This window comes from Ictidomys tridecemlineatus, chromosome 13, assembly GCF_052094955.1.
Source record: "Ictidomys tridecemlineatus isolate mIctTri1 chromosome 13, mIctTri1.hap1, whole genome shotgun sequence".
Lineage (NCBI taxonomy): Eukaryota > Metazoa > Chordata > Mammalia > Rodentia > Sciuridae > Ictidomys > Ictidomys tridecemlineatus.
In genome coordinates this window covers 47,705,496-47,732,184 of record NC_135489.1, presented here as the reverse complement: position 1 = coordinate 47,732,184, position 26,689 = coordinate 47,705,496, and the positions used below count along the sequence as shown (strand labels likewise).

The following is a 26,689-nucleotide window of genomic DNA, read 5'->3' as shown; positions in this document are numbered from 1 at the left end:
CATACCTAAGAACAAACTGTAGGTTAAGCATCACAAATCCTGGCATGATGGTTTCTGAGGTCAGTGGAAAAAAAGGTTCAGAAAACGGTGTGTGGCATAAGAACAAAGAAAACTCCACTTATTTGTGTACATATGTAGTTCTAAACTGGGAAGTTGGGATCTGACTTTCAGAAGACATTTGACATTGTCTGAAGATATTTTTTTTGGTTGCCACATTGGGAAATACTGCTGGCATATGGTGGGCAGAAGCCAGGGATGCTGCTTCACATTTTAAAAAGCACAGACTAGTCCTCCAAAACAAAGAATTATCCAGTCCAAAAGTGCTATGGTTGAGAAACCCTATTCTAGAGGACACACAAGACACATAGATAGCACTGGTTACTACAGTTCAGTGAATTCTCACCTTACAATCTCAACTTTTTAATTTGCAAATCTACTTAGAGTAAAAACCTGAACAATCCTGATATGCTACTTACCTATAGATTTCATTCTCAGAAGTTTTGGGAATACATCAAAGAGAAATAGTAAGGTTATAAGTTCAATCCAAGAGCCTAAGACACATTTCTGCCTTTTCCCTGAAGGTGCTACTCTATGTGTCATCTGCCAAGATAGAAGCTCCTTACGCCAAACAATTGTCCGCTTAGAGCTAGAGGACGAGTGGCAATTCCGCCTCCGGGATGAGTTTCAAACTGCCAACAGCAACGATGACAAGCCTCTTTACTTTCTTACTGGACGTCATGTATGAGCTTTGGAAGAGACCAAAAATTGCAAAGTGATGCCTAGCTGGGGTGGGACAGAAACAATTATTGGGGGATTTTTTTTTTCTTTAAAGTACAATCACTGTGGAGCAAAGTGCAACATATTTGTCTATTCTCCAAAGAACTCCCCAAATCTAACCAAGTCTTTGGGGACATCACTCTCCTTCAGTTCTAATTACAGGACCCTACATTCAGGCGAACTCCACTGTAGGCAATTATGCAGTTACTTAAGTTGTGGTCTGCCTGTGGGAGCTTGAGGAGGATAGACTTTGGAGAACAAACATGGAGTTTGCATTGGTTTTTTTCTACTATACTGCATTGGGGGGAAAACTGTCAGCATTAGCTTGCTTGAATGTGTTACATGAGATACACCATTGGTGTGGAAATAATTGAAGATTAACATTTGAGGCCTGAACCCTCAGTTTCTCTTCAGATCTGTACTTTGGTACAGTATTACTCAGGGGTGTGAAATGATAGAATGTAGAAGTTATTTGTATTTAAAAAAAGTAGTTTTGTCTTTTTCTGTGCAGTGTTAGTTTAAGATTTATAATCTTTTATGTATTGAAACTTTTGGCAAAATTTCCACAGGAGTTAAGAGTTTACTATTTAAACTGAACAAACAAATCAGTAAATGCAGAGCAGGCATTGTGTACATTTATGAAGAGTCTCCTAGCTTAATTCTTTTGCTTTTCCCATTCTTTAAAAGTTTCCAGTCTTAAAACACACCATGTCTAAGAGAATATGGAATAGTGATTAATCTTATTTAAGAACCTGATTAAGCAGTTGGGCCAATTAAGCAGCTTTTAGGAGTTAACCTGTACCCATCCTGTTTTGGTTGAAAATAAGCAGCTAGCACTAGGCAAACCTAAATGTCAAGCTGAGGCTCTGCTGTGGAGTAGAACGAGTCGTGCCCCCCCGCTCCGCCCCCCAAACTCAAGCACAGCTTTCTTAAAAAAACAAACAATATTAGCTGCCTTACACTGACAACACAGAAAGTGCTGGAATGGGAAATAGAGCCATGGAAAGAGAGAACTATTTTACTTAATTCTACCACTGACATTTTTGTGAGGAGTAAAAAAGATGCCAGGAGTTTTTGACTCAAAATCAGTACATGATGTCTGACCAATATAAAAAGTAGGATTTCTCACCAAATATTTTAATGAAGAGCAGATTCTAGGAAATATTCTAGAGTAGTCTATTTGAAGTTTATACTTATATTACTCCGGTTCTCATCATTAAACAATCTCTTGAGATTTTTTTGATTTGCCCACGTGTATCACTTTATCCCCACTTAAAATGGCCTTTGTTACTTGAATCTGTTTAGTGACCTGAAACTACTGAGAGGGGCCTACGAAGCCTGCATTTACTTAGAACAAATAGTATTTTATCTTGTGATAACAAGGAGTTTACAGCTAGTGAAAAGATGGAATGTATTAGACTGAAAATGGCTTGCAGATCTCTTGGTTTTAATATAGCTACTTTTAATGCTTTAAATGTATTTTGAAATGAACAATTCCTTTTAATCCCCTTTTTGTCCTTCAAAGAAGACCTGCCTTATTATATATGCTTTAAAAACTTAGTATAGCAGAATTTTTAGCAAAGAGGTACGTTCTAAAGCAACTTGGTGTAGATATGAATGTATTTCATTTTTTCCTGTTTTGTTGAAAGGGCCTGATGCAGATGATATCAAAAAACCCACTGTTTGTGCAATATTCCAATAACATTTACTATAGGGCAAATAAAATACTTGAAGTAGTTCTAATTTTACCTGGGGCAGATGGCCTCTCAGTGTTTGTTCTGGTTTTATGTATGATTTCATGGTCAAGGTTTTTTTTAAGTTTCTTTAGATGCAGGTACTCCACGTTAGGGCTGCACTCTAAAAATTCAAATTATTATGAGTTCAGAACTACTATTCAACTCTGTGGAAGAGAAATGCCAGAATAAAGTCCAACACATCAACTCGATAGTGGAGAAATTTAAGTTGACCTGCCTAATTTTTTTTTTTTTGAAAGCCTCTTAAATCACTTTATCACTCTTAATTCTTTAGAGAATGTTAGGTCATCTCTAAGGAGAAAATTGCACAAGCACAGGACACCATGATTTGTTAGTGTATGTGTTCAGTTTATGCTTTTCCACCCCTTAAAACACTAGTGTGGAGTGAATGGATTCACTAGGCCCACACAATAACTCACCTACACACCTGCTAAAAACTATGGCATGTATGTATGACAGTTCACACAGGTTAATACTAAATGTAAACTAAAAATTAGAATTGTAGTTGTCAATTTGGTTTGGCTGTAATTTATGCAAATGCTTTTTGTGACTTTTAGAAAAAGGGGTACCTGTGTTACATAATTACTGTAAAATTTTAACCAAAATTTGGTGAATTTCACTAGTCAGTCTACCTCACGTTTTGTTGATGATTCTAAGTTGTCGTTAAGTTGTGTCTACAGTATGTTCTTGTCCTTTCATTTAATTTGGTGAATGTATTAAAATTCTCTCCCACTCCCCACCCCCCAAAATAGTTTGTTTTCTTTAAACTAATTTTCTATTATGTTAAAAAAACAGAATGTGCTCTCAGACTCTGACAACATCCAAAAAAGCTTGGAAATACCAATATTATAGGATGGATGACTCAAAGATTCTTCTATTCTGGCACAAAAGTCCAAGAAAGTAGTAGATAAATATTTGTTGAATGAAAATCTGTAGCTCAAATACATACACACACCTAAAGTATCTATAGACCCATTTGTAGAGTTGCACATAATTATATATGACAGACCTAGAAATGATTAAAGAATTAGATATTCACACTACCTCCCCCATCTTTTATAGATGGCAACTACACTCAGTTTGGTATCCTACTCAGAAACACAGTGTTGGGTTTACTAGAACTGTATTTTGATACAAAATATATACTGTTAACTTCCAATTTATTTCTAAACTGCCTGATTTTATCAACTCTTGAACCCGTTATACTCTCTTCTAGGCTAAAGCCCCTTGTCATTTACCTCAGGAGAGACAATATAATATTTCTAAGCCTGATAGCAGACTGACAGGAAACAGACTACCTGTTTTCCTTCTACAGCATATTCCCAAGCAGCCACCCTGAAAAGACTAAACACACCCAAGGCCAAATCTTCACATTCAACTACCTAGATAGACCTGGACTAACATCCTGGGAACAAACATTTCTCAGGCTTCTCTTCACACATGAAAACTTACCCTGCCTTAAGCTTCCTCTGGGTCTAGGAGAATACTGCTACAACTGAAGCCTTGGCCTCACTGGAAAAGTCAACACCAAAGATGATTTCAGGAACAGTTAGTAAGGTCAAAGAAAAACCTTTCACATAATAAATTCACTATACTCTTAACTAGCAAATTCTAAGCTAAAGCATCTACTCCGGGGCCTATGACAACAGATGGAACAAGTTCTAAGAAAGAAAAGGCAACCAGTAAGTCATTCTCTGACTACTTCATTCCTTAAGTAGCTCATGTATTTTATTTTTACTAGGAGGGTGGTAGGGGTGAAGGACTGCCTTAAAACAGAATTCTTCCCTTTTTCTGTTAGAAGGCTCAAGGGTCATGAGAAAGACACAGTTCTGTAGTCACTACCCTAGGAATCAACTTAGCAATCTTAACCCTAGGTGAAGTGTGGGTGGTTAGGAATATGGCTGTATTTCATCCAAAGGGATAAGACTCCCTTGCTGGGCAACTCCAAGTAAGTAAGAACAATTAAAATACCATTACAATGGGACTGGGGATGTGGCTCAAGTGGTATCGCGCTCGCCTGGCATGCGTGCTGCCCGGGTTCGATCCTCAGCACCACAAACAAACCAAAGATGTTGTGTCCGCTGAAAACTAAAAAATAAATATTAAAATTCTCTCTTTTAAAAAAAATACCATTACAAGTCTGTTGTACTCATTGTTTGTACAGTAGTCAATATATATTAAGATACACCAAATTCACTCTTACATATTATGAACTGGTAAAATACTTTTTATAATTCTTACTAGAGAAAATAATCATTATATGTGTACACAGATATGGACATAATTCATCAAATCTCATGGTTGCTATGTCTATATGTGAGATACTTTTGTAAAGCACCAACAACTATTGGAGGGCAGCTAACAAAAAAATTTATGGGCACCTTCATATAATCAGCAATTACAAAATCACTCTTTCCTGAAGTTTGACTAATTAGTCTATACTCACTGTGGCCACTCCTTCCTCCACCATCCCATAGACATTGCTCATTCTAATGTCACTTGGACTATCTTCAGTCTTCATTTGTGGTATGGCAATGTTGACCATTCTCTGATTTTTGAAACTCTTCTCTAAACCACTCTCTTCTAGCTGTTACTTTGCTCTTGTCTTCTTAGGTACTCTTCTTTGAGATAAATAATGGTGTTCCTCATGGATGTCTTCCGCCTTCTCCTTTACAGACCCCAAAATGATCTCTTCTAAACCTTCAAACACACCAGGAGTGGTGGCAGAAACCTGTATGGGAGTCTGAGGCCCTAAGCAACTCAGAAAGACTCCGTCTCAAAATATAGATATAGATAGGTAGGTTGGTAGATAGATAGATAGGGGCTGAGAATGTTGTTCAGTGGTTAAGCACCCCTGGGCTTAACACCCACCTCCATCAAAAAAACAAACAAACAAAAAAATTCGAATAACTGAACTTACAAGTTTATTTACTCAGCCCAAACCTCTCTTAAACTACTCTAAATCCACATCTCCAAATGTACACTAGACGAATACTTACACTTGGAGGTTCTGTAACTACCTTAAAATCTTGATCAAAACCAAGCTCACTGTTGACCATCAAATTTTCCCAACCTTGTTCTTATTATCATCTCAATAAATCCATATACTTAATTATCCAACCAAACTTCCCACATACCCTAGACTTTCTGCCACAGAGGACTTTTCCAGCCAGTCATAAATTCCAATTAACTTCAGGGGCACTCATCTCTTCTTCATCCCCATATCACAGCTTCAGTTCAGTGTTTCAACATTTTTCACAATCATTACAATAGTATCAATTATCTTTGAAATTATAGATGCCTCTCCTGTAATCCCTGCTTTATAGGATAGTCATGATGATTAAGGTAAATAATGCACAAAATACAGAATCTAGCACAGCAAATACTCAAATGTTAGGTACTACAATAGTACTACTATTCTTAGAGAAATACCTAGATTATAAAATTTATTTGAGGGACTGTGTTTTCAATAAAAACGTGAAAATAAATTGTTTTCCTGGTAAATGGTTAACATTTAAAGCAACCAATTAATGTATCCTCTCTGCCCATGGGTCTCCTTAAAACCACCAAGTGTGGCTTGCCAATCAAAAGTATTATACTGTGGCTCATGTGGAAATGGAACCTGTATTATGAAGTTAACCAGTTACTAGGGAATCTATATGGTACCCCAAAATTTCTTCTAAAAATTCATGGGACCTTGCCGGGCACAGTGGTGCATACTTGTAATCCTGATGATTCAGGACGCTGAGGCAGGAGGATTGCAAGTTCAAGGCTAGCCTCAGTGAGGCCCTAAGCAACTTACTGAGATCTGTTCTCAAAATAAAAATAAATAAAAAGGGGTTGGGGATGTGGCTCAGTGGTTAGGTGCTCCTGGGTTCAATCCTCAGTATCAAAACCAAAACAAAATTCAGGCAAACAATGAGTCCAGTGATGACTAGAAGAGTCTCAAGTCAGGCCATCATGATGACTCAGAATGAACTATTTATCCTGTCTTACCGTCCTATCATATAAAAAGTACAGTCTCACAACACTCTATAAATAAAAAAAGCACAAATCTATAGGAAGATAAAATGTACACCTGTTAATATTAACTTAAGGCCCTTAATTTTAGCCAGTTTTCAAGGAAAATACAATCATTTACACTCACAAAAATAATCGAAGTGGAACCATAGTGATTCTTCATCCTCGGGCTATGGCCCTTTATTTCCTTGAAAGATCAGAAAAGTGCAATGTTACTAAAATAATCAGAAGGGATTTTTCCTTTTGGAGATAAAGTTCAGCAGAGTTGCTGATAACATAAGGATCCGTTGGGAAACTGGTGAAAACTACCAGTTTAAGAACCCAGTGTTTTAATCATATTTCAAGATCTAAAACCTAAGAAACTCCCTGAATAAGCACAAATGACAAAACAACATTATCTTAGTACATTTATCACTTAGAAAAGACTAGCAAGTATTTTATTATTTTATTCTACATTATATACAGATCATAAAAGGCCACAGCAGTTTTCAACATATAAACCCTTTAAAAGTAGAGGGCACTATGAAGGATAGACAAGTATCAAAATGAAGTCCAGTAACGAGGGCATATACTCAGTGCAGTATTTTTGAGGAATAACAGAGCAGATACCAAGTCATCCATATTTAGCTTACAACTGTTCCATGTTTACATAAGCCTTTTGAGTGTTAACAGCCCAGTTGTGGCAAAAGTTGCCATTAAAAAAAGAAGGTATACCCAGAATGAAATATTGAACTTAAAAAGTACCCTTCATAATTCTAGCCATTTATAGCTCTAAAAAGTAGGAAAACCTCAAATTTTACCCCCTTACAATTCAATCCATCAAAGGTAGAAAAGAGAAATGGAAGGAAAAGTTCACTATTCCAAATTCTCTCTGACTATTTGGAATTTTCTTTTCCTTTAGGGGTTTCTTCAAAGTATACATGAGGCCTTTTAAGAATCAGCTTCAAATTCCTAGACACGTAATACTGCAACCTCCTTAAATAATAATTGAAAAACACTGGTTTCCACTCTGAAAATACAATCTTTAAACCTATAACTGGTATCAGCAGATCAATATAAAAAAATACAGTACCAAGCTACACTGGTATATTTCCATATTAAGAACTTCAAAATATACTTATCACTGAGACCATAGTCCTTGCATTAGTTTTCAGTCCACTATGAACAATTATCTGCTGCATGTAAACATGTCTAAATAACTATAGATAAAATACATCAATCATAAATTTCTGTAAAAGATAATAAAATATCTTCTTTAAAAAACAAAACAATAATAAGCTATTACTGCATTGTTTCCAATTTTATGAAAATGGAACAACCACGTGGTTGTTGCCAGTCCTGAGTTCATTGTAATAAAAATGGCCCTAGTTCCTGGTTAAAGTCAGCAACCAATCCATTCTCTTCAATAGATGTCTTCTAGTACTGTAGACAAGCTTTGTTTAAGTAGTATTCTGTCCATTAATAAAATTATATACCAGAAATTGACCAGTGCCACAGTACTGTGTTGCAAACAATTTTCCATCAGGAGTGGGATCTGAGAAAGCAATTTCTTCTTTACTCAAATATGAGCCATATATAAAGTTACTCCTATTAAAAAAAAAGGGGGAGGGGGGAGAATGTGAAAAGTTAAAAAATCATTATTATTTCTAATCTTAAAAAAATCTGTCAAATTCATTTTGACTAGAAAGACTTTCAGATAATGATACCTTATTCTAAAGACTGTTGAAGTAACTGTACTTCTAAAATATTATCAATTATTTGAGGTTAAAAAGTTTTTAAATAAAAACAATGTAAAACATGGACCCAACATCTTGTCATGATAAAAATACTCAACAACACAAGGAAATTCCTCAACTTTCAAAGACATCAAAGACCATCAGATTTAATGACAGAAGACTGAAAACTCTTCCTCAAAGATCAGGAACAGGAAAAGGGGGCTCCTGTGTTTTGAATATTATACTGGATGCTCTAGTCAGGGCAATTAGATATTAAAATATTAAAAAAAAAAAAGCATCCACAGTAGAAAGGGAAAAAAATGATCTCTTTTGATCTAAGGTTGTGGCTCAGTGCTTGCCTAGCATGCACAAAGCCTTTGGTTCAATCCCTAGTATTACCAACAATTTTTTAATTAGATTTAAAAATTTTTTTTTAATTATCTCTTTCACAGATAACACAACCTTGTATAAAGAAAATCCTAAGGAATTCACACACACAAAAAAAGATATAATAAGTGACTTCAACAAGATTGCATATTCAAGACTGATATTCAAATATCAATAATATTTGCTACACATCTGTAATGAACAATCCAAAAATAAAACTTAGGAAAAAATTCCACTTAAATCAACAACAATAAAATACTTAGTAATAAACTTAATAAAAGAAGCACAAGACCTATGAATCAAAAACTACTAAGTACTGTTAGAATGAAAGACATGATATTTTTTTAATTCAAAACACACTACTACCAAAAATAAAAATAAAATAATTAGGGCTGGGGTTGTAACTCAATGGTAGAGCACTTGCCTAGCATGTGGGAGTCACTGGGCTCAATTTTCAGCATGCATATAAATAAATAAAATAAAATAAATAAAAATAAAATAAAGATCCATGGGCAACTAAAAATTATATATATATATACACACACACACACATACATACATATATACACACACCCACACCCATACATACATACATATACACATATATAAAATGTAACAGAAAAGTGCAGAGTTCAATACTTGGTAAAAGGATAGAAATATAGATCAATGGAATCTGGGGTGCAGCTCAATGGTAGAGCACTTGCCTTGGCTAGTATGTGAGAGGCCATGGGTTCAATCCCCAGCACTATCTCCAAAAAAAACAAACAAACAAGGGAATACAATCCAGATATAAATCTTGACATTTACAGTCAATAACTTTTTATAATCTCACCAAGACTGACCACTCAAGTGAGGAGAATAACTGGTCCCTTTAACAATAGTGATGGGAGGATAGAATAACCACATGCAAAAGAAGTATATCCACATGTGATATCCTACCTCATATCACACACAACAGTGAATTCAAAATGGATCAAAGACCTATATGTAGGAACTAAAACTATAAACTAAATAAGACATAGGTATTAATCTTTGTGGCCATGGATTAGACAATGGCTTCTTAAATATCACAAAAAATAGAAATGACAAAAAATATCAATTGAACTTCATTCAAGTAAAAAACTACTGTACTTCAAAGGATATCATCAAGAAGATGAAAATAACCACCACAAAATAGAAAATTTTTACAAATCATACATAGGACAAGGAACTTGTTTCAGAATACATAAAGAGCTACTGCAACTCAACAACATTTTAAGGGATATAGGATATGAACAGGCATTTCTCTAAAGATGATCTATTAATGGCCAATAATAAGCACATGAAAAGTTGTTCAACATTAGTTATTAGGAAAATGCAAATCCAAACCACGATGAATTACCATTTCATATCCACTAAATAGCTAAAATATAAAAAGACAAACCATAACAAGTACTAGTGAAGAAATTATGAGCTTTCATACATAGGGAGAATTATAAAATGGTACAGACACTGTGAAAAAATTTGGCAGTTTCTCAAAACATTAAACACACAACTAAAATATGTTCAGCAATTCTACTCCTAGTATACATCCGAGAGAAATAAAACATACATTATTTACACAAAAGTTTGTGCATGAATGGTCACAGCAGTGGTATTCAGGATAGCCAACAAGTGAAAACAACTCAACTGTTCACAAATTAATAAATGGATAAATAAAATGCATACTAGTACATAAGGTTTTATTATTTGTCAGTATAATAAAAAAGAATGAAGTACACTGATACATGCTACAACATGATGACATCTGAAAACATTAAGTAAAAGAAACTATTCACAAAAGGTAGAATTCCATTCATATGAAATGTTCAGACTAGGCAAATGCATTACCTTAGATTAGGTAGAAGGAAGTGAAAGGAGGGGAAGGCAGGGGATGTGGGGATAAGAAAGATAGTAGAATGAAACAGACATTATTACTATATGTATGTATGTGACTATATGACCAATGCAATTCTACAATATGTATACTCAGAAAAATGAGAAATTATAACCCATCTATGATATATCAAAGTATATAAGTGCATTCCACTGTCTTGTATAATAATTAAAACAAATAAAAAAAATTTAAAAAAAGAATAGGTAAATGTATTTAGACAGAAAATAAATTGATGGTTGACAGGAGCTAAGGATAGGATGATCTAGGGAGTCACTGCTAATGGGAATGAGATTTTTATGGAGTATAATAGAAATACCCTGAAATTCAGACAGTGAATTCAGTCGGTCGTATAGTCTTCCAAATGTACTAAAATCCACTGAATTGTAAAACTTTAAATAGATGAACTTTCTGGTATATGTCTCAAATAAAAACATTATTAAAAACATTTTTGTTAATGCTTAGCCAATAGAGAGCCCACTATTAGAATTTTCATATTGTGATCTTCACAAGGAGTTCTGAACACTTTTATAGGAGGACCTACATACAAAAGATCAGTAAACGAAAAAACTATAAATGGATAGAGAATAAGGTCCCTAATGAGTTTTACTCTGTCACACAGAATAAATACAACTCCCACACTATTTTCTTTTTTATAAACTAGAGCTATTTATAGTTGCCACAAGATTTACAAGGAGGGAAAATATTCTCCATTAGGTTTATTATTTATTTAATCAGAAAATTTTCCAGGCTTAGTTCTGAAAATTAAAAACAGACATGCATCTTTGTCATGAAAAAAAGACTAGGTAAGAGCTGAGTTCATTTGGATCATTACTCATTAATAAAATAAGGGGACTGGTGTAACTCTACACCAGGTACAACCAGAAGAATGAGAAGTTGTCCTTCATTTATGTATGATGTGCCAAAATGTATAACTAATTGGAACAAACAAAAAATAAATAAATAAGGGGAAGAGACCAGATATGTATTAACAATCTAAGATCTTAAGAGACTTAGGATCTCACTTTTCAAAAAATGAACTGACCAAAACCCCTCTTGGAATGACTAATTTAACTTTCTCCATTAACCCTGTGTCAAAGTACCTTAAAAATAAAAACTCAAACCTATAATTTGTGTCTTCACTTTATGCCTTTGATAAACAATCAAGTAATAAAAGGAGAAAAAGTAATAAGAGACTTGGTTTATAAATAATATTCTTAAATTAAGATTTCTCTAAAAGTTGAACTCCCAAGAAACTTTCCATATTTCTGTGGTTATGCTTAAAATTCTCCAGTACTGAACACAGCTTTAAATAAGTAAATTAAATGACCTGATATAAAAACTACAAATAACCAAGTCAAAATGGCTTAATAACATTTAACCTGCTTTCTTCCTCCTCAAATTAATTTCACACAAAGTACTGAGAGACCATATAATGATAGGAAAAATTTACACTTAATATAAGTAAGTTATAATTTATGATTAACTTAAATAACCAATCTTTATACTAAAATTGCTTAGATCCTAAACTACTACAAATGATTTAAAGAATTATATGCAAGTTACCTTAGGCATTCAATCATGCGAGAAGCTATTTTCTTCCGCCGCATCATGCTGAACACCCATATTCGACTGATCCCACATATTGCAGGCTCTGGCAATGTTGAGCAGCACCAGGCTTTCTGCCTTTCAAATCTGACTTTTTCTTCTTCTGACTTGGTAACTGGAAGTTTCTCTTCTATAACTCTGTAGCCCTGACAGATATCAAAATTAAGGAGAAAGTTTTATAGGGAGAATATTAACTGCAATTACCTAGAACTGTTCTTCCAGAGGAGGTAACCACACTTGGTTTCATAACAATTATAAGACCCACTTATGTTTTCACTCTTATTTTTAGGAAATAAACACATCTGGATTTGCATTCTGTTCTACTTGACTTACTAGTTGTCTGATCATGAGATAAAGTCACTTAGTTCCCCTGACAGTGGGTTCTTCACCTTTATAAAAACTGGGGATGCCCATCATCTCTCATTAAGAGATTAAATTAAGTAACATGTACAAAGCCATCACTAAATCCTAGTTCTCTCTACCTCCTATATTCTAAGGACCAGAAAAGTACATGTTTACACCAGAGACAATGGTTCATGCCTATAATCCCAACTACTTGAAAGGCTGAAGCAGGAGGATCACAAGCTAGAGGCCAGTCTGGGCAACTCAGTGAGACCCTGTCTCAAAACAAAACTTAAGAAGGGTTGGAGATGAAGTTGGAGTTGTAGCTCAGCGGTAGAGTGTTTGCCTAGATGTGTGAGGCACCACATATAACTAAGTAAATAAAATAAACGTCCATCGACAACTAAAAAAATATTTTTTTAAAAAATGGCTGAGGATGTAGCTCAGTGATAAAGCACTTGCCTAGCATGTGTTAGACCCTTGGGTTTGATCCTCATTACCACAAGAAAAAAAAAGTTCGTAACTCAGCAATAATAACTATTCCTGTGAAAGATGCCATAGCTCAGGCTTCATAGCTAAGAACTAGGTAGAGAGATAGCAGAGAAATTAAGAATTTAAATGGCCCTTTCCTCACACTCTGAGCTCTTTAAAACAAGTAATTAGCATTGGAAAGTCATGTGGGCCAAATTTTATTGTTATATTGTGTGCATGTATGAATATGTAACAACAAATTCCATCATTATATAAAACTATAATGCACCAATAACACAATATGGAAACCAAAAAATTTAAAAATTAAAAAATAACTAAAAAACATATCTCTTCTGCCAATCTAGCTGTCACAAAAGGATCTAATCAGCCTCTTAATGAGATAAGGTACAGAACTTAAAAAGTCGTTACATGACACAATTAATGCTAACATCACATAGCTACCTTCTAGTTTCAAAACTACCTAAAATCATTTGGGGAACTATGTGGAATAGAAATTTCAAAACAATGGCTGTACTATGTAAAATTAACTCGATCTCTGGCAGAATTCTTTACATTCAATTAATATCTCAATACTACTTATCACAAAAAATAAAAGTAATTAAAAAAAAAACTTAGTAGCTATTTAAAACCAATTTTGTTATCCTAGCAAGATTCATATGAACTATACAATTTCAGAGTGAATATTTAAAACACATAGCTTAATACAGAGAAATAAATTCATGTAGACTTTTTTTTTTGGCTTTTAACTCTATTTAAAAACATTATGATGAAGTGTACATTTGCAGGCATTTTTAATATGCTAGAAATACTAAATGAACAACAGCCACACATGATGACCATTAAATTTATAAGGACTAAAAAAAAAAAAAAAAATTCAAAGTGAGGATGACTAGGGAGTCCAGAAGCTTCCATTCTCTTATGTTGGTCTCATGTATTAAATAACATGAATAAAATGTGAGCACATCCTTTACTATGATTTGCCTCATAAAAACAAAACAACTATTCATCCAGAGCTCAACCACTGAAGTAGTGACCTATTCCAGAGGTAGCAAAGTTTCTAGAAAGGACTCAATAATAAATACAGTAGGCATCAAAGTCTACTTAGTCTAGACAAACATGTGAGCAAATGAGTGTGGTTGTGTTACAATAAAATCTTATGTACAAAAACCGGCCATATTTTACCCACTATAGTTTGCCTACACTTGACTGATTCTAGTGCTATAGGGAGTAAAATATTAATTACACTAATATCCAACACAGAGTCTTCAGGAAAAAATCTTAACTGTACTTCTGATTCTACAGAATTATCTAACTTGAGCAACTCAAGAGGATGAGGCAGGAGAACCCGATCCCAAAATAAAAAATTTAAAAGGCTGGGGATGTGGCTCAGTGGTAAAGTGACCCTGGGGGTTCATTCCTCAGTACCAAAAAATAAAAACATAATTTTTTTGTTTTTTTAAAGAATTATCTGGGCTGGGATTGGGGCTCAGCAGTAGAGCGCTCACCTAGCACGTCCAAGACACTGGGTTCAATCCACAGTGCCACATAAAAATAAATTAAATAAAGATATTTATTGTGTATTGTATCCAACTACAAATATAAATATATATATATATATATATATATATATATATATATATATATATATATATATAAAATTATCTGACTTGAAAAACTTAATTCCCATGTAAGATTCAACTCCATTACAGTAAACAATTACACAAAGGAATTCATGCATTCACATTCTTCCTTACCTAAATATAGAACAAATTATCAGGATTATACTACTCCAGATTACATACTAAATGCAGTAAACATCAAACTACTTATGAGCACTCTGAAAGTCACTTACCCACTGGATATGTTCTGCAATTAGGCAGCCAACTACTTTTTTATCATTTGAAATAAAGAGAAGTGTTTTAGTTCTGGAATAGCACATTAATGGAGCCTGTTGGAAACCTAAGTCATTATCAACCATTTCTCTAATCTCGTCAACCTGCCAAATAAAGAACAATATTTATTTTCAACAATAAAAGTATTATATAAATGTAAAAATATATATACATATACAGTTCAACAAGTTGATTATATTATTCCAAGCACGGTATCTTCTAAAAAGGATGACTGTAGTGATGAGTAACTGTTTTATAAACCTCATAGACCACTTAGCAAAATCAGAGAAAAACTGGAAAGTAATGTCAAGTCCAGCAATCTAGGGAAAAAAAGAGGGGTGACTCTACCTCCACTAGGCTAATTTAAAGAACATTAAGGCTGGGCTGGGGCTCAGTGGTAGAACGCTTGCCTCATATGTATAAGGCACTAAGTTCAATTCTCAGTAGTGCATATAAATAAATGAATAAAAATAAAGTCCATCAACAACTAAAAAGAATTTTTTTTTAAGAACATTAAGGCTTCCTATTAGTAGCATCATGGATTTGTGAATTGGATAGAACATCACTGGAATTTCAGCCAGGCAAGTGAGCCGCTTTTCTTCCCAAGTCTGAATTAGCCAAGCACAATCAAGCACAGCCAAGCACAGTAGTGCACACTTTTGTAACCCAAATGACCTGAGGCTGAGGCAGAAGGATCACAAGTTTGAGGCCAGCTTCAGTAACTTAGCAAGACCCTTTCCCAATACAAAAAATAAAAAGGGTTGAGGAAATAGCTTAGTGGTAAAGCACCTCTGGGTTCAATCCATAGTACTACAACAGTAGTAAAGGAAAAAAGAGATGGACAGAGGGATATAATTTAATGATACAACTCCTCTGCATTCAAACCCAAGTATTGAATTGCGGGGGAGTGCTCATGAGTAAAATAAAAATGGACACAAAAGAAAGAACTTCTTGTTTATTTCCTATTGAATCAATTATGGGCCAAATATTATTTAAAATACTTTATATATCACCTCATCATCAGGGACAACGGTACATGCCTATAATCTTAACTGTTCTGAGGCTAAGGCAGGAGGATCTTAAGTTCAAGGCCAGCCTGGGTAACCTAGGAAGACCCAGACTCAAAACAACAACAAAACACACAAATATTATTTCATTTAAATCTACCATCCTGTAGAGATTTCTAGTTCCTCACTTTACATTTGGAAGAAATAATTTCCCTAGTCAGATATATTAGACAACTAGAAAATCAAGGACAAGAGGTATGAACACAAATGTTAACATGGAATCTTCCGGGTTCCTACTAGAACTAGTCAGGGTCAAACACAGTAAGCTGAAGCTTTTGTAGTCCTCTACAGGCGCTCACATTTCCTTCCTCAGATTAAAAAAAAAAAAAAAATTGCAAATGCTCAGTCCAATTAACAATAATTTGATCACTAAGATTTAAATGCAAAAAACCCTTAAGACAGATCACTATTAGCACTCTGTGCACACAGAATACCATGAAACACAACTTAGAGATGAAAACTCAAATCCTCCTAATCCTTGAAGTCCTACAGTTCCCAACTGAGTTCCTAAAGGTAACTTGCTCACAATTCCATAGATTTTCACTTTTAACCTACTATAGGTTATTAACTAATAATATACTGAATAGCACGTAATCAAGATTTTTTGCCCTAAGAAACTAAAATTAAGAAATTAGCTTTTTTTTTTTTAAAGCCTATGTTTCTATTTGCTCTAACTACAGTGTCAGACTAAAAAATTTCTCTGGAGTCCTTGTTTTTTATTTCTCCTTTTTCTTTATGTTTCCTTGGAAATTTCATAAATAAGATGTGAGATGTGTAATTAAGTGGTACTTCCCGTCAAACAAGAGTCCTATTGATATGATGATCAGACTTTAGACTTTTAGTGAGCTTGTGCCTTCTATCCTCACTTTTTCTCTCCATGAGGGAGAAGGAAATTAGAATTTAATGTGAGAACTCTTAGTAAGATATGTCTGCCACATAAGGTAATTGTAGCAAAATTCCTACTGTGCATTTTTAAATAATAGTTAGATTCCAAAAATTCCACATTTTTCATTAGTCAATTATATAAAAAACAAGTATATATTTTTGTGCAAGCATCAAAGTTTTGAATACAAGACAGGTTGGGCCTGTTTTTGTATCATTCTAAATGCTACTGTCTATACTGTAAAGCAATGCAGGGGCTTATCTGGTTATTTGGGGTTGCCCAGTTAGATATACAGGGGATCTGAAAAATCAGAATCCACAAAATAAATTTTTATCTTAAGTAGAATGCTAACTACATTTTCAAATAATAGGTGTTTTCCTTCTATGTCTTTTTCAGGTAAAGTATTCCTAAATTTAGAGAGGTCTAATTGTGAAGTTAAACAAAATTCAGTAAATAAATTATTTTCATTATTTTTTCAGATAAATTTTTGACACACCCTAATACAATTAAGTTTTTCAAATAAATGCCTAAACCCATTACTTACATTATGAGGTATTTCTGAAAAAGCATCCAGGGGATGAAGAGATATACTGAAAGTGCAATAAATTCTTTTTTCTTGCTGGGGATCAAGCCTAACAATTATCAAATGCTAAGTTAACAGTGTCCCACTGAGATACATCCCATCCCAGGCCAACATACTATTTAACAGTAAGTTTATCCTATGGTTCCTGACTTTTTAGATACTCCATATGACAAAATAGATACAGGCTTCAATATCTCTTAGTTCATTTCTCAACACAGTAAACTCAACCCTGAAATGAAAGTATGGACCTAAGTAGAACTAAGACCTGGTTAACACTAGAAAAGAGGAAAATTTTAAGTTTTCTACATTGTATTTATAAATTGGGATGTATCTTTTTTATCCTTAAAAATATAATTACCTGGGCTGGGGCTGTAGCTCAGTGGTAGAGCGCTTGCCTAGCACGTGTGAGGCCCTGAGTTCGATCCTCAGCACCACATAAAAATAAATAGAATAAAGGTATTAAAAATATGTATATAATTACTTCATGTTTAATTTCCGTTTTACTATTACCCTACTCTTAAATATTCTTCTACAATAAGCTTTTACTTAGAAATTTACACTTAGAACTGGGCACAGTGGCGCACACCTGTAAAGTCCCAGTAATGCAGGAAGCTGAGGCAGGAGGATAGCAAGTTCAAGGCCAGCCTCATCAATTTAGAGAGGCCCTAAGCGATTTAGCAAGCCTCTGCCTCAAAACAAAAAATAAAAATTTTTTTAAAAAAGGGCTGGGGATGTGGCTCAGTGGTAAAGTGCCTCCAGTTCAATCCCTGATACCAAAAAAAAAAAAAAAAAGGAAAGAAAGAAAGAAAAAGAGAAATTTACACTTAGAATGGAACTTCATTTTTTAAAAAATTTTGTAAATTATTATGGTTCAACTTTTTTGGTTTTGGTGCTGGGGATTTAGGCTAAGGTCTCACTAATCATTTGCTCTACCACTGGGCTATTTTCCCAGGCCTCAACTTTGAATTTTAATTCTAATTCTTAAGATAACTTACTGGGCATTATTCATTAACTCAATTAAATAGCCTATCTTTAATTAATCACTCAAATTATTGATAACACTGGACAATAATCAATTCACTTAAAATTCATTTCAGCTGGCCACAGTGGTACATGCCTATAATCCCAGCAACTCAGGAGGCTGAGGCAGAAGGATTGCAAGTCCAAGGCCAGCCTCAGCAACTTAGCAAGATCCTGTTTCAAAATAAAAAATAAAAAGGGCTGGGGATGTAGCTCAGTGGTAAAGTGCCCTTGGATTCAATCCCTGGTACCAAAAAATAAAATTCATTTCACATGTTTTGGATTACCTCAAAGTTTGGCATAATTTTTCAAATTGGCTGTATCCTTTACATTATTATTTATTGTTTTCAGAACTGATGTTTACATGTACTGTGCTACCAATGTGTTATACTCTTAACTTTAGCTGGAAAGTGATATTAATTCATTCTGTATAAAATTTCACTGCAAATTTACCTTTTTCAGGGCATATTTTGGGTCTTCAGGAAGAACCATTATTATCCTGCCATCAGGGTATTCAGCCAGAATTCTTTCTTTTTTCCAGCCCTAGGTATAAAGAAGGATGAATTTTATGTATCATATTTTATTCATCATATTCATGTACAGAAGGAAAAGTACATCAATTTGTCTAAAAAACTTCAAACAACAAAAATATATGCTCATTAATGTTTAATAAAGCATGATAAATCATCTATTGTTAAGCATACAGTAGCTACAATGCTAATTAATATTTATTATTCAGAGACATTATCTACTACCACAAAAACATCTAATTTATCAATTCCATTTTAAATGATTTTGAAAAATCACACACCGAAAGCAAGCCCCTTAAAGTCAGTGACTCCCAGAACCTAAAGAATGACTTTCCCAGATTCTTGATACAAGAATTAAATGCTTAGATTTCTTTGGAACATGGTTACCTCCACAAACACACACTCTTAGTTTTTTGTCTGGCATGCCAAAGACCTCCAGGAGGTTTTAAGTGAACTGATTTGCATGCAGTAGCCCAGTATGAAAGGAATAGTTTTTATTTTTATTGATCACAACTATCAAAGGCACAAGAAGGAGACTATAAAAAAATATAACTACCTTCTAAGAATCTAATAGGGAAGGAGAGGCTACGTTGTGTGTATCTGAAGTTAAACATACTCAAAAAAAGAGAGGTAATAAACTCTTCTTCAGATCCACACTCGTGGTGATTAATGAGCAGAACCTGCATGAAAAAACAAAACAAAACAAAAGCCACTTAAATCTAGTAAGATGGGACTGAACCAGAGGTTAAACTAGGAACTTTGAAGTTCAAAATAAGTACAGAAGGAATGAGCTTAACTAGTTGTTCCATTTGTCTTACCCCACCAACTTTACATAAAAAGGCCTTTCCAAAAGCAATTTGTATTTCTATTTTTTTTAAAAAATGTTTTTTTTTTCTGATTTGTTTTCTTCTAAGAATGCAAAAGCTCAATGAAACCAAGAAAAAGACAACTAAATTTTTTTTATATACTATGGCAACTCTGAAATAATGATGGAATCTAGAATAGTTTTTTTTCTTTGTGTGTGTGTGGGGGGGGAGAATCATTGTTGGGGACAAAAAATTTAGTAACAATCTTGATATATGTAACAATTTAGATTAAAATACTAAAAGCCAGAATTTGTTTACAAAATAAGAACATCCAAAAGTAAAAATCAGATGATTAAAATTACTTATGATTGATAAAATGCTCAAGATTTGCAAAGAAGCACAAACAATAATCAGATGTTCTTTCAGGAACAGGAATCATACAGATCTGAATATAGATATGATTTTAAGATATAAAAAACACCTCTTTAAAAAGACATTTATATTAACAATGTTGCTTTTAGAAAAAGCTTTTAAATGAACCTATTTTCCACAAAAAGAAACTAGCAACTTTAAAAAATTAAATTATAAATTCAATGAAGACCTAGATATTTAAGAAACTTCAAATTATAAGAAAGCCATCCTTCCTGAGGTAAAATATCTAAAGACAATTCAATAAACTATTTTCTTAAGAATTGTCTTTAAAAAAATACTATTCTCATGTCTTAATATTACACACTGTAATATTGTACAAATTACTTTGCTTAACTATTTTAGTATAAAACTTCCTCAAAAAAATATGCATGTTCAATGTGGAAAACTATCACACTGAATTTTTTATAATTTTATGTTTTAAATATGATTCTATTCATTTCATGTACTAAATAAAAGCAGCAGGAACTGTGAGAGGCAGAATTACTATTGCTTAAGCTTCATTTAATGTTTGTGAAGATGGCATATTTTAGTGAAAACTTTTTAATAGTTTCAGAGTAACAGGGTTAGATCCTGTTGCTAGTTACTAGATGTATAGCCTTGGGTAAATCACTGGAACTCTGATTCTGTTTTCTAATCTAAGCATTCTATAAAATAGCTGTTATCAGAGGGTTAAAGATGACTGTTCACAAGAGTCAATGACTCTTATTAACTTCCATTCTGGTACATCAAACTAAGAACAATGCAACTAATCTAACAAAATGCAATCAATAAATATCCCCAATGTTTAAATTCAAATCACAAACAAAGCAAAGACGAAAGAACCAAATTGGCTAATGTCTGTCAAATACTATACTCATGATATTTATGTGCCTCAACTGCAGTTAATACTTTGCTGATCTCAATAACCATAATTCTCCTGAATTTAGAGAATTCAGAAGAGTGGAAGTCTGTCTGCTGCCCGAAATGGAGGCACAGATGGAATGTGTAGGGAAGGATACATGCAATTTAGAGAAATAACTGAACAGCCACAACCGTTTGGCAAAGATGTAAATTCCAATGCAGTTAAGTACATTCCCTCTTCTCGAAGTTAACTTTTAAGGTGTTACATATATCCCTCTGCTAACAGTATTTCCAAAACCTAAATTTTCTAAATTCATTCATCTGACAACTGAAAAGTGAAAAGCTCTACGTTTCTGATTCATATTTCTCATGAGAAGTTGAGGGTTTATTGTTTGTTTTTATGGTGCTGGAGATCAAATCCAGCATGATAGGCAAGCACTCTATCTTTGAACTATATACCCAGCAACCCCTTAATTTACATTTCTTTTTTTTCTTTTTTGGGGGGATTGGGGTATACTGGGGTTTGAACCCAAAGGCATCTGACCACTGAACTATATCCCCAACCCTTTTTACTTTTTGAGACAAGTTCTCACTAAGTGACTTAAGGTTATCACTAAGTTGCTGAGGCTGGCCTCGAACTTGCAATCCTCCCATCTCAACCTCCTGAGTTGCTGGGATTACAGGCATGTGCCACCATGTCCAGCCTAATTTGTATTTTTAACAGAAATCAATGTTACAATGATATTTTTTCCACCCTGTTGTAGTGACTCTAAATTTTAGAGCCTCAAAAGAGAAGCAATTTCTCCTTTTTTCCATCAAAAAAAGATCACAAATGATGGAGCTAGGGTTGCAGTTCAGTGCTAAACTGCTTGCCTAGCATGAGTGAGGCACTGTGTTTGATTCTCAGCAGCTCATAAAAACAAATAAATAAAATAAAGGTTAAATTCTTTAAAAAATCATAAATGAAAACAACATATACTGGGTGGTGAATACACTGGTGTATAAAACTATCAAAATTCAACCAAACACTTAAGATCAGTGCATTTATTTAATTGTGTGTAAATTATACCTCAATTTTAAAAGTTCCTAGCAATCACCTTCATAAAGGCTGACTGAAACTACATATTTGAAAGAACACCCAGAAGTAAAAGTTACACAAACTTAAAAGAAAAAACAAAGTCAACAAATACTGCAAGGGAGGATAAAAGAAAGTGATTGAAGGAAAAACCCTTAGATTAGATTAAGAAAGACCGAGGGTAGGGAATGACTTAAGGGACATATTGACCAATGCAACATTACTTTTAACAAACAATATAAAAAAATTGAGATATTTGTGAAGTTTTTAACCCCAATGGAATACTTGATATTAAGGAGTAAGTTCACTAAAGCTTCTCTATGTTTTTAAAAAAAGAATAATCTTCATTAAGTAAAAATGTCTAACAAACTGGATGCCTTGGCGCATGCCTGTAATCCCAGCAGCTCTAGAAGCCTAGGCTGGAGGATCAGGAGTTCAAAGACAGCCTCAGCAATTTAGTGAAGCTGGGCTGGGGGTGTGGCTCAGTGGTTTCAGGCACATGCAGTCCGAGAAAGAGAAAGAGAGAGAGAGAGAGAGAGAGAGAGAGAGAGAGAGAGAGAGACACACACACACACGCGCGCGCGCGCGGGGGGGGGGGGGGGGGGGGAGGAAGGGAGAGACAGAGAGAGAAGGGGAGAGAGAGAAAGTGAGGAGGGAGGGAGGGAGGAAGGAAGGAAGATAGATATAACTAACAAAATGATAACATGATGCCTGGGATTACTTCAAAACAACTGGGAAGGCTGGAAGATAAAAACATCATACATAAACTGAAATTGTTGAAGGTGGGTGGGTGAAAGGTACTGGAGGTTCATTACTCTGTGGGCAAGGGCAGAGAGATTGATTAATTTGAACTTATTTTTAATAATTCAAATCACCTATTGCCAAAGACCAAGGTGTGCTCAGGTACCATTTATTTGGAAAAGAAAAATACATGTAAAATTATCTGATCAGTAAAGTAGTTATCTAGGGCTGAGAAAAGTAGTGACTCTCTAGAGGAGCACAAAAGTGGCCTTAGGGAGGCTGGGATTGTGGTTCAGCGGTGGAGCGCTTGCCTTGCCAGTGAGAGGACCTGGGTTCAATCCTCAGCACCACATTAAAAAATAAATAAAGGTATTGTGTCCATTTACAACTACAATATATATTTTAAATATATATGTAAGTGGCTTCAGAGTTAAACATTATACTTTTTTAAAATTTTAAGTTTCTGTGGTATTGAGACACTCTACCAGTTAGCTATACTCCCAGGTCTTTTTTATTTTAAGAACAGGATCTCACTAAGTTGCCAGGGCTGACCTCAAACCTGCAGTCTTTCCACCTCAGCCTTCTGAATAGGTGGGATTACAGGTATGCACGACTGCACGACTGCACACCTGTAAAATCTTTTAAAAATGAAATGAAATTAAAATGAATTCATTAAAAACAGAATCACATGCTCTGTTTGACAACACCCCAGAGAGAAGGCATACACTGCAGAAAAACTGTATAATAAATTAAAATTATAAACGTTTGAAATAACTATTAAAATGAATTTTATTTATTTGCTTGCTTGCTTATTTATTTGTTTGTTTGTGTATTGGAGATTTAAAACAGGCATGCTTAGCCAATAAACTACATCCCCAGCCCTTTTTGATTTTTATAGTGAGACAGGGTCTCACTAACTTGCTTAGGCCTCAGTAAGTTGCTGAGGCTAGTTTGGACTTGAAATCCTCCTGCCTCAGCCTTCCAAGTTGCTGGGATTACAGGCATACCACTGTGCCTGGCAAATTGATTTTTTTAAAAAAATATTTACTCTAAAGTTTTATATGGACACAATATTTTTATTCTACATTTATGTGGTACTGAGAATTGAACCCAGTGCTTCTTGCATGCTAGGTGAGCACTCTACCACTGAGCCACAATCCCAGCCCCTGGCAAATCAATTTTGAATGTAAATACTCATTAACAAATATTTCAAGTCACCAAAAATATAAACAGAGTGATCTGAATTATAGTAGAGTGGTTTAAATTCCCCCACCCCTTTAGCTTATCTGTATTTCCTATTTTCCATCTTTAAAAAAAATAGTACGATAAAAATGTTAAAATGCTTGACCAGCTCAAAAAGCTAATTTTAAATGAATGTTTTGAAAATTTCTTTAGCAAATAATCTTGTGTTAATACTGATGAAAGTTTTTTTGTAGCATTATGACCATATTGACATTAAAAGTGTTGAAAAAGTTTAGATATGCTGCACATGATAATGCACACCTGTAATCCCAGACTTGCGAAGCTGAGGCAGGAACATATTAAGTTCAAGGCCATCCTGGGCAACTTAGCAAAGCCTGGTTTCAAAATTAAAAATTAAAAGGAGTGGGGTAAAACACCCCTGATTTCAATCTCCAGTATCCAACCCCCCATCTCCCCCTGCCCGTTTTAGATACTACTATTAGACTTTAAGTGACAAATACATGGAGAAATTCAGTTAGTTCAGGAACTATATTAACCACCTACCACAAGGGTAATTCATATGTGATCCAAGTAGTACAGCACAGTGGTAAAAGGATGTTAAAAATCAGAAAGCACTAGATTTGATTCAAGGTGTGGTCTTGGGCAAATATCTTCTCTAAATTTTGGTTTTCTCACCTAGAAAATGGTAGAATCACCACAACACAATAGCTAAACAAGGAAACATTATACTATATTGAGCACAGTGCCTAACACAGTAATATGCCCCCAATAAATAACAATTCCCATCATCATTATAGTGACTAAGTTTTGTTCTTTTGAGTTTTTAAATCTTGGATACCCTCAGACCTTACAAGGTCATTTATGAACAGTTCCCTTGGCCTGGTATGCCTTTGCTCTATACCCTTATGAGTTCAAGGGACTTCTACTTATCCTTTCTGACTCTACTCAGATGTTAATCTGATTTTTCCAATCTCTATCATATATCTTTGCTCTATATTTATACTGTACACTCTGATACTCTGGTATTTTCCATATTATTTCAACAATCTACTTAACTATCCTTTTGCACTGATCTGTGAATTTACATATTATCTTTTGAATAATAATAATTTTTAGGAAAACTATCTATGATCCTGGAGCACAGAAAGCAGTTAAAATATGTCTGAATAAAAAAGTTATGAATCTAGAAAATGTTTACCCCACAAGATATTATATTCATTTCTTATAAATTGAGAAAAAAATTACAGTGAAAGTAGTTTAGATTTGCTATTGTTGTGTTGGGGTTGTGGCTCAGTGATAGAGCACTTGCCTGGCATGTGTGAGGCACTGGGTTGGATTCTCAGCACCATGTATAAATAAACAAACACATAAATAATAAAGATCCATCAACAACCAAAAAAAATGAAAAAATAAAATCTATCCAGACCTTTAAAAAAAATAGTTTGCTGTCATAAGTAGCTCATTAGAGAACCATATCTTTCTAGTTTAAGCTCACATTCTTTTTTCTTTTTTCTTTTTTTCTTGCAATATTGGAGACCAGAGCCCCAAGCATGCTACACAGCATTCTATTTCTGAGCTACATTCCCAGTTCCACTCACATTCTATTCTCTTATGTCACAATGACTTCAAGAATTCTGCAAATCTAACAAAAGAATTAAATAGTACATAAACGTGTGCAAGATGCAATAAGATATGTTTGAAAAGAAGTTTCCCCCAGTCAAGCTAAGCTCTTTTATATTTAAATGTTTCTACACCCGTATCAATATGTATATGCAACATATTTCTTAATTCTCAAAAAAAATTTAAGAAATTTCCAACTGGGTGTATAGTTAAGTATTACAGACTTGATTAAAGAGAAACTAGATTAAATCCCTAGAACCAGTTAAAAAAAAAAGTCAAATTGAAGGAGGGACCTACCAAAGAAGGCAAAATAACGTAAACAAAGTTTTATAATGATTTTAAGAAAGAAAATTCTAAATCATATTAGGAATTATTTTAAAAAGATTCGTAGAAGAGGCAATATTTCTTCCAGGATTGAAAGGTACAGATATAACTAGAAAGTGTTCCTACAGGTAGGAACAAAATGACTAAAAAAGAAAATTATGAGCCATGCACAAGACAATGATCAGTTCAATTTGGCTTAAAAGAAGGGAATTCATACTAATTTTTAAAAGAAACTTAGAATACACTTTAAAGAAAAGGAAAGGGATCAAGGAATGGAAGGTAGGAAGTGCTGGGAAGTGATATTGGCCAAATTATACTGTTACATTGTGTGCATGTAAGAATACGTATCAACAAATCCCATTATTATGTGAAACAATAATTCACCAATAAAAAAAAATGGGGCAGGAGCCATAATGTGGTGGGTCATAATGCCTGAGAGAAATAGGGGGAAATCAAGGAAGATTCTGAGAGGAAAAAAAAAGTTATATGACTAGAGTTAAACAAAAATGATGTTACAACATGGGTTTCAATTTCCAATCATAAATTTAATAATATTACAAAACATGCCAAATGTCACTCAAATCTTCATCTCATTAAAATTCAACAGGACAATAAAGAAGACTGTCAGGATTTAAGTTTAAAAGGGAATAGGGTCAATTTATTTCT

The 26,689-nt window shown here is 34.1% G+C and overlaps 2 protein-coding genes across 20 annotated transcripts in view; one reads left to right on the top strand and one right to left on the bottom strand.

Annotated features, from left to right (window-relative positions):
* The window catches only part of Greb1l (GREB1 like retinoic acid receptor coactivator), a 310,330-nt gene that overhangs the window by 251,795 nt on the left and 31,846 nt on the right, over positions 1–26,689 (top strand). For 8 of the 9 annotated variants that reach the window (XM_040274520.2, XM_040274525.2, XM_078030293.1 and 5 more), the window contains one exon: positions 582–3,270. The exons of the other annotated variant lie outside the window; for it this stretch is intronic. In XM_040274520.2, the coding sequence (XP_040130454.2) occupies positions 582–745 (164 nt within the window). In that variant the 3' untranslated portion in view covers positions 746–3,270. Of the gene's footprint in view, positions 1–581; positions 3,271–26,689 lie in introns of those variants that run through there. 9 annotated transcript variants of the gene reach the window in all.
* Esco1 (establishment of sister chromatid cohesion N-acetyltransferase 1) overlaps positions 6,959–26,689 on the bottom strand; it is a 72,418-nt gene continuing 52,687 nt past the window's right edge. For 2 of the 11 annotated variants that reach the window (XM_005329030.4, XM_021728914.3), the window contains 4 exons: positions 18,906–18,995; positions 14,860–15,003; positions 12,132–12,319; positions 6,959–8,138 (listed from right to left, as the gene is read on the bottom strand). In XM_005329030.4, the coding sequence (XP_005329087.2) occupies positions 7,991–8,138; positions 12,132–12,319; positions 14,860–15,003; positions 18,906–18,995 (570 nt within the window). In that variant the 3' untranslated portion in view covers positions 6,959–7,990. Of the gene's footprint in view, positions 8,139–12,131; positions 12,320–14,859; positions 15,004–15,061; positions 17,482–17,788; positions 17,857–18,905; positions 18,996–19,537; positions 19,663–24,622; positions 24,755–26,689 lie in introns of those variants that run through there. The other 9 variants (XR_005729104.2, XR_013429660.1, XM_040274591.2 and 6 more) reach the window with 9 other exon arrangements.